At 44.0% G+C, this 15,341-nt stretch overlaps 4 protein-coding genes across 8 annotated transcripts; 2 read left to right on the top strand and 2 right to left on the bottom strand.

Annotated features, from left to right (window-relative positions):
- Positions 1-77: 77 nt before the first annotated feature.
- LOC108162049 (cyclin-dependent kinase F-4) lies at positions 78-7,579 on the top strand. 5 transcript variants are annotated; one of them, XM_017296582.2, is made up of 8 exons: positions 3,459-3,890; positions 3,966-4,175; positions 4,236-4,403; positions 4,467-4,805; positions 4,869-5,998; positions 6,143-6,400; positions 7,014-7,132; positions 7,321-7,579. In XM_017296582.2, exons 2-8 carry the CDS (start codon positions 4,020-4,022, stop codon positions 7,344-7,346), a joined length of 2,196 nt encoding a protein of 731 aa, XP_017152071.1. In that variant the 5' UTR covers positions 3,459-3,890; positions 3,966-4,019; the 3' UTR covers positions 7,347-7,579. The 5 variants fall into 5 exon arrangements, with proteins under 5 accessions (XP_017152069.1, XP_017152071.1, XP_033248513.1 ...); XM_033392622.1 differs by having other exon boundaries at positions 3,460-3,890; positions 4,869-5,487; positions 5,551-5,998; positions 7,014-7,579; XM_017296580.2 differs by lacking the exon at positions 3,459-3,890 and adding an exon at positions 78-217 and having other exon boundaries at positions 7,014-7,579.
- Positions 7,580-7,676: 97 nt separating this feature from the next.
- Positions 7,677-8,388, top strand: LOC108162058 (pupal cuticle protein Edg-84A). Its single transcript, XM_017296598.2, has 2 exons — positions 7,677-7,925; positions 7,981-8,388. Exons 1-2 carry the CDS (start codon positions 7,914-7,916, stop codon positions 8,287-8,289), a joined length of 321 nt encoding a protein of 106 aa, XP_017152087.1. The 5' UTR covers positions 7,677-7,913; the 3' UTR covers positions 8,290-8,388.
- A 13-nt stretch (positions 8,389-8,401) lies between these two features.
- LOC108161399 (larval cuticle protein A2B) lies at positions 8,402-9,321 on the bottom strand. Its single transcript, XM_017295648.2, has 2 exons — positions 9,252-9,321; positions 8,402-9,175 (listed from the first exon to the last, which is right to left on the bottom strand). Exons 1-2 carry the CDS (start codon positions 9,258-9,260, stop codon positions 8,744-8,746), a joined length of 441 nt encoding a protein of 146 aa, XP_017151137.1. The 5' UTR covers positions 9,261-9,321; the 3' UTR covers positions 8,402-8,743.
- A 2,877-nt stretch (positions 9,322-12,198) lies between these two features.
- LOC108162603 (UPF0430 protein CG31712) lies at positions 12,199-15,294 on the bottom strand. Its single transcript, XM_017297422.2, has 4 exons — positions 14,819-15,294; positions 14,489-14,761; positions 12,655-12,738; positions 12,199-12,591 (listed from the first exon to the last, which is right to left on the bottom strand). The coding sequence occupies exons 1-4, from the start codon at positions 15,158-15,160 to the stop codon at positions 12,433-12,435; spliced, it is 858 nt and encodes a 285-aa protein (XP_017152911.1). The 5' UTR covers positions 15,161-15,294; the 3' UTR covers positions 12,199-12,432.
- Positions 15,295-15,341: the final 47 nt, after the last annotated feature.

Genomic DNA, 15,341 nt, shown 5'->3' with positions numbered 1-15,341 from the left:
CGAGGGATGGTCTAGTTAGGGTTGCGGTTGTTTAGGTTGTCGGGTTGTTGTGGATATCGGCTCTGGCAGTTGTTAATGTTTGCTTCTAAAATAAACTCCTGTTCGCGAGGGATAGCCACTTAGGGCGAAACTCGAGAAATCTCCATTCAATTCGTCCGGCTCGAATCAACCAGAGATCAACTGGAGATAATCGGATTCAAATGCGATTGTGGCTGAGGTACGACTAGGGAATAGGGAAGCAAAGCCTTTCCTCGCATTGGATAACATACTAACTAGGCAGCAGACCCCATTGACCGAAAAGCAATCGATAAAGTGACCCCCGAACCTTTCAGTTTGTTTATTTGTTTGTACACAGTGCGAAAAGTCGCATATCTTATATAGTACTCCTTAAATCCAATCCCCCCCGAGATGTGCGTGTCCCTAGTGAAAATCTAATAAATTAGTTAAATGTGAATGGGTTCAAGGCTTCGGTGCGGGCAGCCCAGCACTTGGACTATTAAAGTCACACCAAAACGTGACTCAAAACGCCCTAAGAGTCCTCCTTCCCAAAACGTAAGTCAAAATTATACACACAAGTACGTACATACATGTGTATCTAGGAGCTACCATACCATACGTACATATGTTTGTATCTATGTAGGCAATGGAAAGGAAGGTTCGCCAACTCAAGGAACTGAATTCGCAGTGTCCATTCTATTTATCAAATTTATTATCACGATTCCTAGTATCTGCCTATCCCAAAGGAATACCATCTACCAGAGGCCATGGCTCCTGAGATTCCAACAATGAGGAGTACTAATATGCTCATCTTCATCTTTAGATTTTTAATGAGTTAAGTTCTCCAAGAATTGGATCTTTATAGAAATTCCCCGTCCCCAATCGAATTCGCAATGCCCTAATAAATGTGTTTGCTACCTAATGGATTCGTGATTATGTCCGGTGCTTGCATAAGTCTCTCGTTGGACTTTGGACCAAAGCCATGTAGACTCAACGTGACTCAAAACGCCTTTAGATTCCTCCTTCACAAAATCTAAGCTAAAGGAGTCATACACACTAGAACGCACATATCTAGGAGTAACCTTACGTATGTATGTATCAGTATCTGTGTTGTGTATTCCCACCTGAAGACCCAAATTCCCAAAAGACCATTACGAAACAATAAGGGGGACGTTTATTCAGTTCAGTTTTTTTTTTAAATATAATTTCACGATTCCTAGTATCTACCACATTAAAGTAATACCTTCCTCCAATGGCCATGGCCCCAGAAAGTCCAGCAATGAGGAGTACAAGATTGGTCAGCTTTATCTTAATATTTCGATAAGTTAGGATAAGTTAAGTTGTGCTTCATCTGAATCTTTTCTAGAATTTCACCGTCACTAATTGAATTGGCAACACCCTCCGTAAGAGTGCCAACTTATGGATACCTAATTATGTCCGGTGTTTGCATAAGCGCCCCTTGTTGAGAACCTTTTAGTACATGCCAATCGATAAAAGACCCCCTTTAAATATTTAAGCTTTACTCAAAAATGCATGACTAATGGTATATTAAAATAAAATGATACTAGAACGATTCCCGATCGAAATGGGAACGCAGGAATGCCTTGGTCATAGTCGGTATCCAAAAGTTGAAAAGGCGTTGCCAGTTCGATTACGAAAGATTACGAATCTTCTATAAAAGACACAGATGGATGCGGGTCCAACGCATTTCGAAACTGAAGATGAAACTAAAGATTCTTGTACTCCTCATTGTGGCCACTGCCAGACAGGGGCAATTTTCTTATGCACTAAAGTAGGTTGACTATTGTCATGCCGGACTACTTATGCTAGAAATTTGCAGTCTTGGCTCGCAGTTGTTTGGAAGAACGACTGTATACAAATCGTAGTAGGAGGTGGTCTCTTGTCATACATTTACTGAAGATGAAGCTGAAGATTCTACTACTGTTCATTGCGGCCTAAATCAATGGAATGAAAATCAATTCCTTCCATTCATCAGGTCATTAAATTTCAAATTGCCAATCATTCAGCTCTTGTTTAATTTTTATTGAGTTCTTCTTTAATTTATATTCAGTTCTTGTCTAATTCTTTGGTTCTGTAATGTTCAGGGGTCACAAAACCGTCACATATTGACTTATGCTAACAAGTGGTAATATTGCAATTACCCGACATAACCGGAACCCAAAAGTTAAAAAGGCGTTACCAATTCGATTAGGGAAGGGTATGTAAATCTTCTATAAAAGACACAGATGGATGCGGATCGAAATCATTTCGAAGCTGAAGATGAAGGTAAAGATTCTTGTACTCCTCATTGTAGCCACTGCGCATTCACCATATTCGTTTGACCTGGGCAGAAAATAGCATTAAATTTTCCCTACCCACTTATTCAGCTCTTGTATTCTTGTGATCTTCTATAAAAATCTTAGTAGAAGGTGGTCGATTGTCATACAAAAACTGAAGATGAAGCTGAAGATTCTACCACTGTTCATTGCGGCCTACCTCAATGGAAGGTTGGTCTTCCATTCCTCAGGTCATTCAATTTCAAATTGTCAATCATTGAGATCTTTTTTAATTTTTATTCATTTCTTGTTTAATTCTTTTGTTCTGTAATGTTCAGGGGTCAGAATAACGTCACATATTGACTTATGCTGACAAGTGGTATTATTACGAACATCCGAAAAGTTAAAAAGGCGTTGCCGATTCGATTTGGGAAGGGAATATAAATCTTCTATAAAAGACACAGACGGATACGGATCGAAATCATTTCGAAGCTGAAGATGAAGTTAACGATTCTTGTACTCCTCATTGTAGCCAACGCCTGGACTGGACGATATTCTTTTGGAATAGGCAAAGATTAGCATTACATTTTTTCCTAGCCACTCATTCAGTTCTAGTTTGATTATTGACATTGTCTGTTGAAGTGCGAAGATGGGCACGGCAGTAATGCAAACACCTAATATAATCAGAAATAAAGAAGCGGTGTAGAATATTAATGGGAGACGACATTTAGTTCAATTCAGTTCAGTTTATTCTTAAATTATCACGATTTCTAGTAACTTCCAAATCCAATGTAATGCCTTCCTCCAATGGCAATGGCCCCAGATAGTCTCACTATGAGAAGTACAAGAATTATAGCTTCATCTTCAGTTCGTAAATGAGTTGTTAAAATAATATTTGTATTCCCTTCCCTAATTGAATTGTCAACGCTTTTATAACCTTGATTCCTTTGGAATTGTAAAAACGTAGCATTAAGATGAAGCCGAGCATCCTTTCAATTATTATCTTGAGGAACGTGCTCATTTATTCTTGGGGTATAATATAATATTGTATAATAATATAATAAACTTCACACAGGTGTTTCTAAATGCTCTATTTGTTCCGCTTATCCATCTTATGGATTCCTTACTGTTCTGGTGTTTTTCATTCTTAACCCTTTTTATTTAGATTGGCTTCGGTTGTGGCATTGAATCGGCAATGCCATGACAGCTTTTAATCAGCTGTGAATGTGTTCGGATTTTTGTTAATCGACAGTAATTGTCTTCCATTATCTGCGGGTATTGATTTGTGTATACTTTCCTTTGGAAGCGGCACGAGTTGTAATTACAGACCCGTCACCGCCCTATATGTTATCCTCATTCTGTCCCGTTCACGTATGATGGTATCTGTGACCTTGACGGAGAGTTGTTTTTTGGTTAAATCAAATGAAATTCGGTCAAGCTTATCGGCTGGGTGCCTCTGGATCAATATATTGATTCCAATTGGATAGGTGGCATCCGAGAATAGGGCGCACACGTCCGGCCAACGGGCTCATGGCCGATTCGATTCGATTACCTTTTTTAGTGCATGTCATTTAATTGAAACTCAGATTCTTTTGAGGTTTTCCCGTCTGGCTAGAGGTGTATAAATAATAAAAAAGGCTTTCTTGCTTGCCCATAAATTACACTTTTTCTTTTGTTTATTTCTTTGTGCAGGTGCATCCAGAGACTATGTGAAGAACTGAAGAGTGCCATTCTATTGTAATAAGCATGAACCGATATATAACGCTGACCCAACTGGGGGACGGCACCTACGGCACCGTCGTGCTGGGCCAGCGCAAGGACACCGGCGAGAAGGTGGCCATAAAGCGGATGAAGCGAAAGTACTACTCCTGGGAGGAGGCCATGAACCTGCGGGAAGTTAAGGTGGGTCCTAAACAAGCAGTAGAGTTTGATTCCTCCTGAATTAGCGCCTTCCATTTTCAGTCCCTGAAGAAACTGTCGCATCCGAACATCGTCAAGCTCAAGGAGGTGATCAGGGAGAACGACACCCTCTACTTTGTGTTCGAGTACATGAAGGAGAACCTGTACCAAATGATCAAGGATCGGGACACCCACCTTCCCGAGCCAGAGCTGAAGAGCATTCTCTTCCAGGTGAACACTCAGCAAGAAATGAGTTATGTTGCCATCTATAATCCATCTAACCCATCTGTTTAGGTTCTCACTGGCCTGGCCTTCATGCATCGTCATGGCTTCTTCCATCGGGATCTCAAGCCGGAAAATCTCCTCTGTTCCGGACCGGAGCTGATCAAAATAGCAGACTTCGGTTTGGCAAGGGAGATTAGGTCGAGGCCGCCGTTCACGGACTATGTGTCGACGCGGTGGTATCGGGCGCCAGAGGTGCTGCTGCACTCCACCAACTACGGCAGCACCATCGACTTGTGGGCAATGGGCTGCATCATGGCCGAGCTGTACACGTTCCGACCGCTCTTTCCGGGCAGCAGCGAGGTGGACCAGCTGTTCAAGATCTGCTCCGTGCTGGGCACGCCAGAGAAGGTGAGTGCAGCTCAGGACCACAACAGAACATTATAATCTGGAAATATGCTATTTTTATTGCAGGGTGACTGGCCGGATGGTTACCGATTGGCGTCCATGATCCACTTCCGCTACCCAGATTGCATCAAAGTGCCACTAAGCAGCGTGGTTAGCCGCTGTAGCCAAAACGGACTCGATCTGCTCGAGGATATGCTCGCCTACGATCCCGACAAGCGTCCCACAGCCCAGCAGAGCCTCAAGTATCCGTACTTTCACGCCCTAAAGCGGATCTCTCCCACGGCGGCTACCAAGGCGAATGTCCGCCTGAGCTCCAAGTATGCGGCGGCTTCTTCTGGCCAACTGCTGCTACCTCAGACCCAAACTGTGTCAAACCACGTGCTTCCGGTGCAGGAGAAGCTCCAGGCTGTCACCGAACTCATCCACCAGGGCAACAACAACATGAACAATATGAAGAACATAAACAACAACAACAGCAGCCTAAGCAATGGCAAGGGTGTGTCAAAGAACGTGAGCATGCCGAGACAGTACCAGCCGAAGCTGAACTTCCTAACCAGCAACGACATGCGCATGCCTGTTGCTGGTGGAGGAGCGATCCCGCACGCCCTGGCAGACTCTTCCAGCCTAGGCGGGCCCACAGGAGATCAGGGCCAGCCACAGCATCAACATCAGCCACAGAACGGAGGTGAATCCATAAACGACATCTACTTGAATCGCAACATTGCACAGCTTTTTGGATTGCCAGCAGCAGCGGGATCTCAACAGCAGCTGTACCACCCGAATGTCTCCTTCAGCAACACCATGTCCCGCAACGCTGGAGCCATCTATGTGAACGGAAGCCAGCTGAGCTACGACACGGCCAACAAGAATGCCAAGAACAATGCCAAGCTCGTTGTTGGCGCAGCTGCCACCAACGGAGGCTACTATGTGCCGGCGACACGTAACAACTCCCTCCTTGCCCCTGATGCGAAGGTCTACAACGTGTTCTCCAAGGTGAGCGCCAGCCTTGCCCCGCCCAGTATAATCGTGCGCCAGCCACAGCAACAGCAGCAGCAGCATCAACATCCCGCCTATGAAGCATCATCAATGTTGGGTGGAGGAGTACTCAATGGAGCCGCCATTCGGTTGTCCGCGCGATCCCGTCCGCCCGGGCAGGAGTCTACGTTAAGATCCGATGATCTGGACCAGATACTCGGGTGAGTTGTTTGTGATTAGAAGGGAACGACTGTAGGCACACTTTATTGAGCACTTTACTGTGAAGCATCCTTATCTTTGTTCGCTGCACTTGAGATTCATTCCGTTCCCTCCACCATGTAACTTTGTCTTTGTGTTTCGTGCAGCTCCAAGCTGAAAACCTCCGCCAAACGCCAGCGTAACGCCAAGGCCAACATTCTGCTGGAGGACCTTTTTGGGCAGCTGTCGATGGACTCCGATAGTGACGCCAAGTACCCGCACACGGTGCCGCCCACTCAGCAAGCTAAGAGTGGGGCCCGGCGAGAGCGCGACCTCTTCGGCGAGAGCTTCCTGCGCCCCGGCATCCGAAAGAAAAATACCCAGAGCAGCCTGGAGGTGAACAACGGCAGTCACGCGGACTCGCTGTAAGTAGGAGGCGGAGGAGGAGGCTCCCTGGCCTGCATGCTCTTGTAGACCTTGTCCCATGCTTCTTTGAATCCTCATGCTCTCATGATCATGCTCTGTCATCCATGTCGTCCATGTTGTGCTCTTTCTATACATTGTGCTCTGTGTCTTTCTCCATTTCTCCCTTTCTCTCTCTCCCCTCTCTCTCTCTCTCTCTGTGTGTTTCTCTGTCATCGTTTTGTGTCTTTTCATTTGCTTGTCATTGAACATTTTGTGTGGGTGCCACAAGTGATAACTCCTCCTCGTCCTCCCCCTCAATTGATGAAGAATGTCGCTTTTGGCCCATAAGGTAAAAACCAACATTCGACGCCAAGTTGTAAATACATTTGAGAAGAAGTAGAAGTATCTAGAAATAGTGTCACTATATCATTGCATCTGTACGATTACCGTAGTCACAACTTATTATTTGCCTACCTCTGTGTACGTAGCGTTTTGGGATAAACTACTATCCCAATTATTGCTTTGAATTTGATTTCTGTATGGAACACAAATCTCCAGATAAAATACGATTTGAGGACCTAGAGATCCCTTACTGACTCCGTAAGATTGAAATATCCATCCAAACTCTTTCAGAGCACAAAACACACAGAAGCCGAAGCCAGCAGCAGGAACAGGTGCCGCGGCATTCCCCTGGGATGAGACCAACAAGACGGAAGATGAGAAGCTGACCGCCTGGATGGTGGCCGAGAATGGTAACTTGAATTTGGGTAATCAGCAAGCGTAGAAGTCGACAGCACTCCAATCAATCCAAATCAAGTAGTCGGTTAGCAACAGAAAATTCGGGCAGCACCACACCACACCACAATCCACAATTCATTGGGCCATTGGCATGCATGGCGTTCCACCAGGTATTTCTATTATCCCATTATCATATTCCCAGGATCGCTGCTGGAGAATAAATTCTGAGGGGATCATTGACTAGTGCCGTTGTACCTGAAACAGAATGGAATGAATACGTCTTTTGAACTGAATCTGAATGCAAATCGTCAAATCATCAAACTATCAGTGCATTGAATCCAATCAGCGCGTAAAGTTAGAGTTAATGCTGTTAATGCTGTGATACAGAATAAGCTAAATATTGATCTAAGAGCGTAAGCTGTACTTTAATCTATGCTAATATAATCCGAGTGAGTTTTGAACAGCTAGATTATTGCTGATTCGCCCCACCCCTCCATTGTGGAAGATACGAGTAGACCTGGATCTGAAACTGGAACTGGAGATGGAGCAAGTGCAAGGGATTCGGTTTCATTTCCCTAATACGATTTCGACAAGAGTCGGTGCGCGTTGCATAAGCCCGAAGCATTGCACTGTTTGCGGGGGATTCAATTTCATCATCTCCCATAACTTGGCCACTGCGACAATGGGCCATGGGCTCTGCATATAAAAGCTAGTAGAGACAAGCCCTTAGTCATCAGTCGACTACGTTCCACCCACAGCTACAGCCCCATCTCCAGCTCCAGCGCTAGCTCCAGCATGAGTGCCCGGGTAAGCGCCAAACACTATGAAAGTCTATCCGCAGTCTAAAGAAGCCCTTGAGTAGTCTACCAGCATTGGCGTTTGCCTGATCCTGTGTGCATTTGCCGCTGTTCAGGCTTCCATCATCGCCAGCCACCCCGATGAGCTGATTTCCAGCCCACCTCAGTATGAGTTCCATTATGCCGTCCACGACAGCGAAACTGGGGATGTCAAGGACCACTTCGAGCATCGGCGTGGCGAGTATGTAACGGGTCGTTACTCCCTCATTGAACCCGATGGCCATCGCCGAATTGTGGACTACACCTCCGATCCGCTGTTGGGTTTTAATGCGCAAGTTCGTCGTGAGCCCGTTGCCAGCTACTCCCGCTACTGAACAGACACCGAAAAGGGACATTCTCAGCAGACATTCTACCATATATCATATGATATGTATTTGTACAATATATCCACAGGCTGTTGTTTGAAAAGTGTTTGTCTGATCGAGATTGTTTTCTAAAAATGCATTTATTGCCTTCTATTTACACATAATATGTAAAATATTACGCAGATGAGATAGGACCCCACTTTTACCGATATGAGGCGCTACCGGTAGTTGAGTGGCGAAGAGTCTTAGTGGAAAAGTCGTCGAAGAGGAAGCAGAATAGACGCATAGGGCATGTGTAGAGCGTAGAATGTAGATACGATACGATACGATACGAGGTGGTGTCTGGGTGTCAGGTAAAACATAGTTCGGCTAAAGTTCAGATACAGATGCGGATGGGTGGTCGTCGTCGATGCGATGAAATCAGTGTTTGATATCTCTCTCTCTGCCTATCCAGCTCTTCGACTTATTGGTACAAGCCGAGGGGCAGTTTGGGGGCGGCGAGCAGCTTTGGGGCCCCATAGGCCAGGGGTAGAGGAGACAGGACCTTGGCAATGGGAGCAGCCTTGATCACCTTGTGGCCTAGAGGATCTCGGCGGACGACGGCATTGAATCCATTGTGGGCATCCGAGGTGTAGTCCACGGTACGCAGGTATCCATCGGCATCGATCAGTGTGTACTGGCCCTGCACTTGATCTCCCTTGCGGGACTCCGTCTGGCTCTTAATGTCGCCGGTGTGCTCGTCGTGCACCGAGTAGGCAAAGTCATAGTGGGCGGGCGCCTCAACCTCGACAGCCTTCAGCAGGGGCTTGACAAGACCCGGAGAGTGGTAGATGGGGCTCAGTGGGAGCTCGATGGCGGTGGCAGCGCCCACACCCAGGATGAACAGAGACAAAAGCTGCAATGGAGCGGATGGAGAACGGTGGTTAGTGGAGAATCTCCTTCTACGATTGTCTCTAATCCTTTTGACTTACAGCGAACATTTTGGCTTGGAATTTGTTTGGATTTGGGCTGTGGTGGCTTGGTAGTTGGCTTCACTTGGGGCTCCTGCACTGAACTATGTCTCCAAGTGTCGCGCTCGCAACTTTTATATAGCTCGGCGAGTCAAAGCTCTCTGGCCCCACCTCCATTCCAAATCCAAGCCCAAACACACGCACCACGCACCGCGAACCGGAATCCGGCTAATGCAAAATCGTTATCATTTTTTAATTTTATTTTTTGGCAAATTTTGTACTGTGGTAATAAAACATTCACAGTGCTTTGCTCCAGTTTGTGGCAACAATGTAGGCAAAGCTAAGCTCATGTTTCTGGATTGTCAATCGGGTCCTATGTGACCCATACGCCACAGTCATACAATGGAACCCAGCATACCATTCAAACTACGATCATGGTCCAAAGTCAAGTGAAAGTTGTCTGATATCAGAGAAGCAATTAATCCAATATGATAGGTTTTAGTGGATTTTCGTGGGTTCAAAGATTTGATTTCGAATAATGGTGATGGTGATAGGAAGAAGGTATTTGATAGAGATCATGAGAAAGGAAGGATTGACTACATACGGTAAGTATACTTAAGAGATCAATCTATAAATGTTCATATCTTTATTGGCGTCTCCCCTTAGCCCTTAAGTAAATTGTGGGGGCTACTTCACTTCCATTTTATCTACGACTCCACTATTAGGATCACTTTGCTGACAAGTTAACTGACATATTGAATGGCTGAATGGGAAGGGGATAAGCTTATCGCCGTCACAACAAACAAATTGCACGTTGACATTCGCAGATCGTTTGATCGACAAACCTGAGAAATGCCGTAAAGAGCTTTGCCGATTTTCCACTTAATTAATTAATCAAATTGCAACATCCGCCAGAGTGCCGTGCCCCCCAAGATCTCTGATCCGGCCAGATCTGGGTCTGGTCAGGTGGCAGTGCTGTCGCCTTCGCCTTTCACGCATGCTCCGCACACAAATCAATGCGAAAAAGGTAGGCAAAGTAAAGGCTCCAAACCAAACCAAACACCAAACACGTTGCCAAATTCAATATGAAGTAATATGCGCTGGAGTAGAGTGGGGTCAGGTGAAGTTGAGTGGGGTGGAGCTGACAGGCGGTGCGGTGCGTATGAGTATTCGTATTCGTATCTTGCGCCACATTCATTTAGAACAAGATTACGATTTCATTGCGAGTGGTCGTGGACCAATTTTGGAGTCGCCACCGCCTGCTCACGCACTTGGACAGTTTGACTTCTCTGCCCCTATTCCCCAGGACCCCTGTCGCCCTTCTCCATCATCCGCGGGCGTGCTTGCTGTCGCCCGCTGTCCAGCATCGCCCAACCCAATCAGCAACAAGACATATAAATTTAAGTAGTCTCTATAAATAATAACTTGTGTCTACTTAGCGACATGTACACACGAGTAGATCGTGTCCGATACAAGTGCGAGGAGGGGATTGGATTGGGGAAGGGAAGCAGTTTAGCCCATTCTGCCCGATTGCTGTGGACTACCGCCAGATCGGTAGACAAATAGCGGTGAAAATAAAATATTGGGCCAAATATCCTTAATAATTGATAATGTCTCTGCCAAATCAAGGATTTTCTTCAGATCACAGGAAGCAGTGGCACACCCAGATCGGCCCGATACGTATGACAGAGGAATATATCAGTTAGCTATCCTTATTGTCCTTGGTATTAATCTGACTCCAAACAATCCGGGACACGGACCCGATCACAAAGAGGGGCCAAACGTTCAAATCGGATGAGAAATTGATATAGCGATTTAATTAACAATCGGTTTACTAATTTAAAAAAGCGTTACGCATGTTTTTACATGAATTCTACTTTCTTATTAACGTCCCCTGTAAGATCAGCGGTGAGTTCTCGAACTAATAATATAATTTAGTACCATCAGTAGCCGTCGATCGCCACCAGTGAAAATTTAGTTCAAAAAATTCCCGGTGACCGGTGGGAGCGCCACTGTACAATCAAAAAAAAACCAGCGACCTTCTGCTGATTTCTGTTCGCCTGGTATCCCAGATCTGAAATTTCTCGTTTTCTGTCATTTGAGCACTTGCAAGTTGAGGGTTGTTGTTGTACAACAACAACAATTGTTGTACAACAATTGATAACAACAACAATAGCATTTTGGACAACAACAACACTCAGCTTGCGTATTCTCAAATGACAGAAAACGAGACATTTTAAATCTGGGATACCAGGCGAACAGAAATGAGCAGAAGGTCGCTGGTCTTATTTAATTTTTTCTCTACGTTTTGAGCCCCCAAAAGTATGCAAAAAAATTACAATCGCTATTTGTGGGAAAATCTCAAATCGCTGTAACTCCGCCATTTTACATACGATCGGGACATGCTACGCCTCATCGTGATCCGAAGAAAATCCCCGATTTTTGTACATCAAGGATAATAAGGATATTATCTTTTAGCTCTACAGATCTACTCCGATTTAGAAAATTCGGTGCTCCCCTGGCAGCGACCAGACCTACAATCCTACGGTAGAGGTCCTTCGATGTCCTTTACTTTTGATACAATTTTCAAAATAGGCGATATATCTAGGGCAAATAGGCCCAGCTCGACGAAGAATTTACTTTGCCAGGATCGTGAGGATCCAGACTTTCAACCCCCATTGAAATCTCTGCTATGAGAATTTCCACTTATACCGGCTGTTGCGATCAAATTTTACGCATTTCTAAAATTTTTATTATCCATTTCGATTGCGGTTTGTTTTTTGTTTGTTTGAAATATCAAAAATTGCAAATAGATACATATTCACTAATTTTTCAGATTTTCTTAATTTTTCAGATGTGTTAAAAATACGACGCACATAATACACATAATCATTCGTCCACATATGAATTGTATATGCAAAAAATTTAAGGAAATCGCTAGCACATTGCACTACGTAGAGCTGTATAATAAATATTTTCATAATAATTGGCAATTTCGAAAAAGGTGAAACTTGCACTTTGCTTGTACTTTAAACCATCAGTTCGTCATTAAAAATGCAATAATAATAAACACAATAAGAAAAATAAAAACGGACAAATGGTTTTAAGTACAGACAAATTGCGAGTGAGGTAAACAAAAAAGCAAAAGCTGTTAACAAGAATTAATGCCACGGTCCTCAGCGGACGACGTGCGGCAAGTGGCTCATTGTCTGAGGGAGAATGACAGCTTGGGCCTGGAATTGTTTTTCCCTAATATGACTTTTTGCTCCTCTTTGACGCGTTTTTCCTGTTCTTTGCGCATGCGTTGGCGTTCCTCGTCCATCAGACGCTGCTCTTCAATTATTGCTAAGCGTTCCTCGGCCTAAAGCAACACAGAAAAGCATTAAGACAATTTTTTAAGTAATAATAATCTTTGATAGCTTACCAATTTTCTTTGCGCCTCTTCTATTTTACGATTATTTTCGGCCAAAATCTCTTCAAGCTCTTCGCGTTTTTGCTTTTCATCCTCCTATAAAACCCAAACAAAATGTCGTATTAATAAAGCATGCCTAATATTTTAACCATAGCTTATAACTATGAAATAGAAACAGTTTCTTGACATCAGCGATGCGATGCAAACTATGCGAGTATTGGACGCACAGAAGTTTGTGGTTGCAGTTTTTCATTTTTTTTTTGCTTGATGGGCTGCAAATGCAGTTAAATCTATTTTTATGTTTAACAATAAGTTACAAAGAAAATTTTGGTGAAAGTAAAAACATTTAATAGTGTCTAATAAGAATGTTTTAAGTTCTTCTTTTAGTTTATTACAATATAATAGCACACAACATAAACAAATGTACTAGTATTTCTAAATTGTTGGTCATTTCATTTATTTTTTTTTTTTTTTTTTTTGTTGCTACTTACTATTTAAATGGGTCATTATTCCAGTATAATGGCTAAATTTGTTTGGTAATTTTTAGACTTTTTGATATTTTTCGTTTTGATTTTTTTTTGTTTTGCTAATACACATTTTTTGGAAAAATAAAAAGCTTCAAAAACAAACATGAAAATCGCAAACTGGGTACGAAAATGTGGAAAAACGGCAATCCGGCTTAATAAAATATTACAAACTGATGTTCTATAAAACTAAAACCTTGGCGAGTGAGTCTTAAACTATCTTCAGTCCTCTGGTTGTCGATCACATATTGTTTAGCTATGTACGTTATAGCTAGTATCGTTATATCGTTAGATGTTGATGGCTTATCACATCGTCCACGAGATATCGTTTGCTTAGGACACTCACCCGTCATTTGTCTTTATTTTTCAAGCAGCGTACAGATGGAACTAAGTAGTCGGCAGGCTCAAAGCCCGCCCCCACAACTAGACCACCTAACTATCGCAACTAACTTAAAGACTGCAAGACTGTACGCGAACCTGGGTTTTTTAGAGAAGAGTAGAGGAGTGCGCGAGCAACCTTTGCTTATCTGTGCTTCCATGGACCAAGGGCTTCACAGCATGCTTGCTTTAACTCCGGCACGGGGGCTCTGTGTGATTTGCTGGGATTTCTGTGTATTTTTTACGCACTTTCGCATGAAACACGCACTTACTCGTACATACAACAAGAGTATCACGCTGAATACGGTCTACAAAAAGCGTAGTATGCGCCCAATGATAACAACGGGTTACAAAAACCAATACCAAAATAAAATTTTAAATAAGATGTAGGTAAGAACAAAAAAAGGATGAAGCTAATAGTAAACGTATGCAATATTTTTTGGGCATCAAAACTGTGACACATGCGACACTTGGCAATGTCGTTATTTTGGCTTTTTTGGTAGGAAAAATAAAAATTACAAAATTATTGGCAAGAAGATAGATGCGAAACCTGCCGCGGCGTTCCCAGGGGCTCAGTGGGGTTGTGTGCAGGCGTGGGGCGATAGAGGCGAGCTGAAAAATGCCAGGTTAGTGATGCAAGAGGTGGTGGGGTGTTAGCCATGTCTACGCCTTTAAACAGTTAAATATGGGGTGGTTCATGGGTTATGCAAGTTATTTAAATGAAGGGATGGGGGTTTGGGAATATTTTACAGATGCATGTACACACGCGCACACTGAGCCGTTGCTGAAAACGCCGCTTGAGCAATTTCTGGTGGCATTGTGAAGACGACTGTTTTTAACTGCTGTTTAATTTTGTTCATGTTTTCGGTAGTTGTCGTTTTGTGTGTAGTTTTCTGACAGTGATAGCAGCAGTCGTCCAGCGAAATCTGATTACGAGCACCTACCTCGCGACGGCGTTCTTCTTCGCGTATCTGCTCGCGCCGCCTCTCCAGTTCCAGCATCATTTCTCTCTCCATTTCGGCCTTGGCGGTCTCGACGCGACGCTTAACCTCTTGTTCAATCTCATCGCGCCGCTTTTCTAGCTCCTCCTCAACACGCTTCTTAACCAGCATCTCGATACGTTTCGCTGCTTCCTCCTCGACAGTTTTTTGCTCAGCCTCTTTTTGTCGACGCTGCCGCTCCATTTCCGCCAGACGCTCTACCTGCAACTGGTTTTGCTGCAAAAGATTTTTGATAAATTCCGTTCAATTCCGATTGTAGGAAACACCACTTACTTCGTCCAGCTTCTTGAAGCGGCTGCGCTTGTGTCTGCTACGCTGAGACTCATGGTCCGAATATTGGCTATCCCCGCTCGATGAACTGGACCGTTTTCGAGTCTTTGATATAGATGGTGAGCTGCGATATTCTGTATGCCTGTCGCTCCGATGCCTGTCGCGGTCTCGGTCACGCCGGCCATGGTGGTTCACCTCTGTTGATTTATCTCTGCCAGTTCTCGTGCTGCTGCGCTCGTGGTCGTGGTCCCGATCCCGATTGTGAGACTTACTGCGTTTCTTGTGCTTGCTTTTGTGATGCCGGCGTTTTCCCGACGTGCTTGGGGTGCGTGAACGGGAGCCCATAGTGAAATAATTACTATTATTTCTATCACTAGCTTTTAATTAAGCCGCTTTCAGCTCACACAACAAAACAATCTATAAATTTATACAATTTTCACAATGCTCGAAAACAGTGCTGCTAACGTTGTTACAATCCATGTTTTACGCCTTTTACAGTACTTATTTTGTCATGGTATTTTTTAGT

Source organism: Drosophila miranda, chromosome 4 (genome assembly GCF_003369915.1).
Source record: "Drosophila miranda strain MSH22 chromosome 4, D.miranda_PacBio2.1, whole genome shotgun sequence".
In the NCBI taxonomy this organism is placed as follows: Eukaryota; Metazoa; Arthropoda; class Insecta; order Diptera; family Drosophilidae; genus Drosophila; species Drosophila miranda.
The sequence above is the reverse complement of the archived record's forward strand: the minus strand, read 5'-3'. Positions and strand labels throughout refer to the sequence as shown.

What these genes read in the sequence shown, in the direction of transcription:
- LOC108162049 (XM_017296580.2), top strand. Translation starts at nt 4,020, where the DNA reads ATGAACCGATATATAACGCTGACCCAACTGGGGGACGGCACCTACGGC. An exon ending in TGAACCTGCGGGAAGTTAAG is followed by an intron (nt 4,176 to 4,235) that starts GTGGGTCCTAAA and finishes TTCCATTTTCAG; the next exon opens with TCCCTGAAGAAACTGTCGCA. An exon ending in TGCTGGGCACGCCAGAGAAG is followed by an intron (nt 4,806 to 4,868) that starts GTGAGTGCAGCT and finishes TTTTTATTGCAG; the next exon opens with GGTGACTGGCCGGATGGTTA.
- LOC108162603 (XM_017297422.2), bottom strand. Translation starts at nt 15,160, where the DNA reads ATGGGCTCCCGTTCACGCACCCCAAGCACGTCGGGAAAACGCCGGCAT. An exon ending in AAGAAGAACGCCGTCGCGAG is followed by an intron (nt 12,739 to 14,488) that starts GTAGGTGCTCGT and finishes TGGGTTTTATAG; the next exon opens with GAGGATGAAAAGCAAAAACG. An exon ending in AAGAGGCGCAAAGAAAATTG is followed by an intron (nt 12,592 to 12,654) that starts GTAAGCTATCAA and finishes GTGTTGCTTTAG; the next exon opens with GCCGAGGAACGCTTAGCAAT.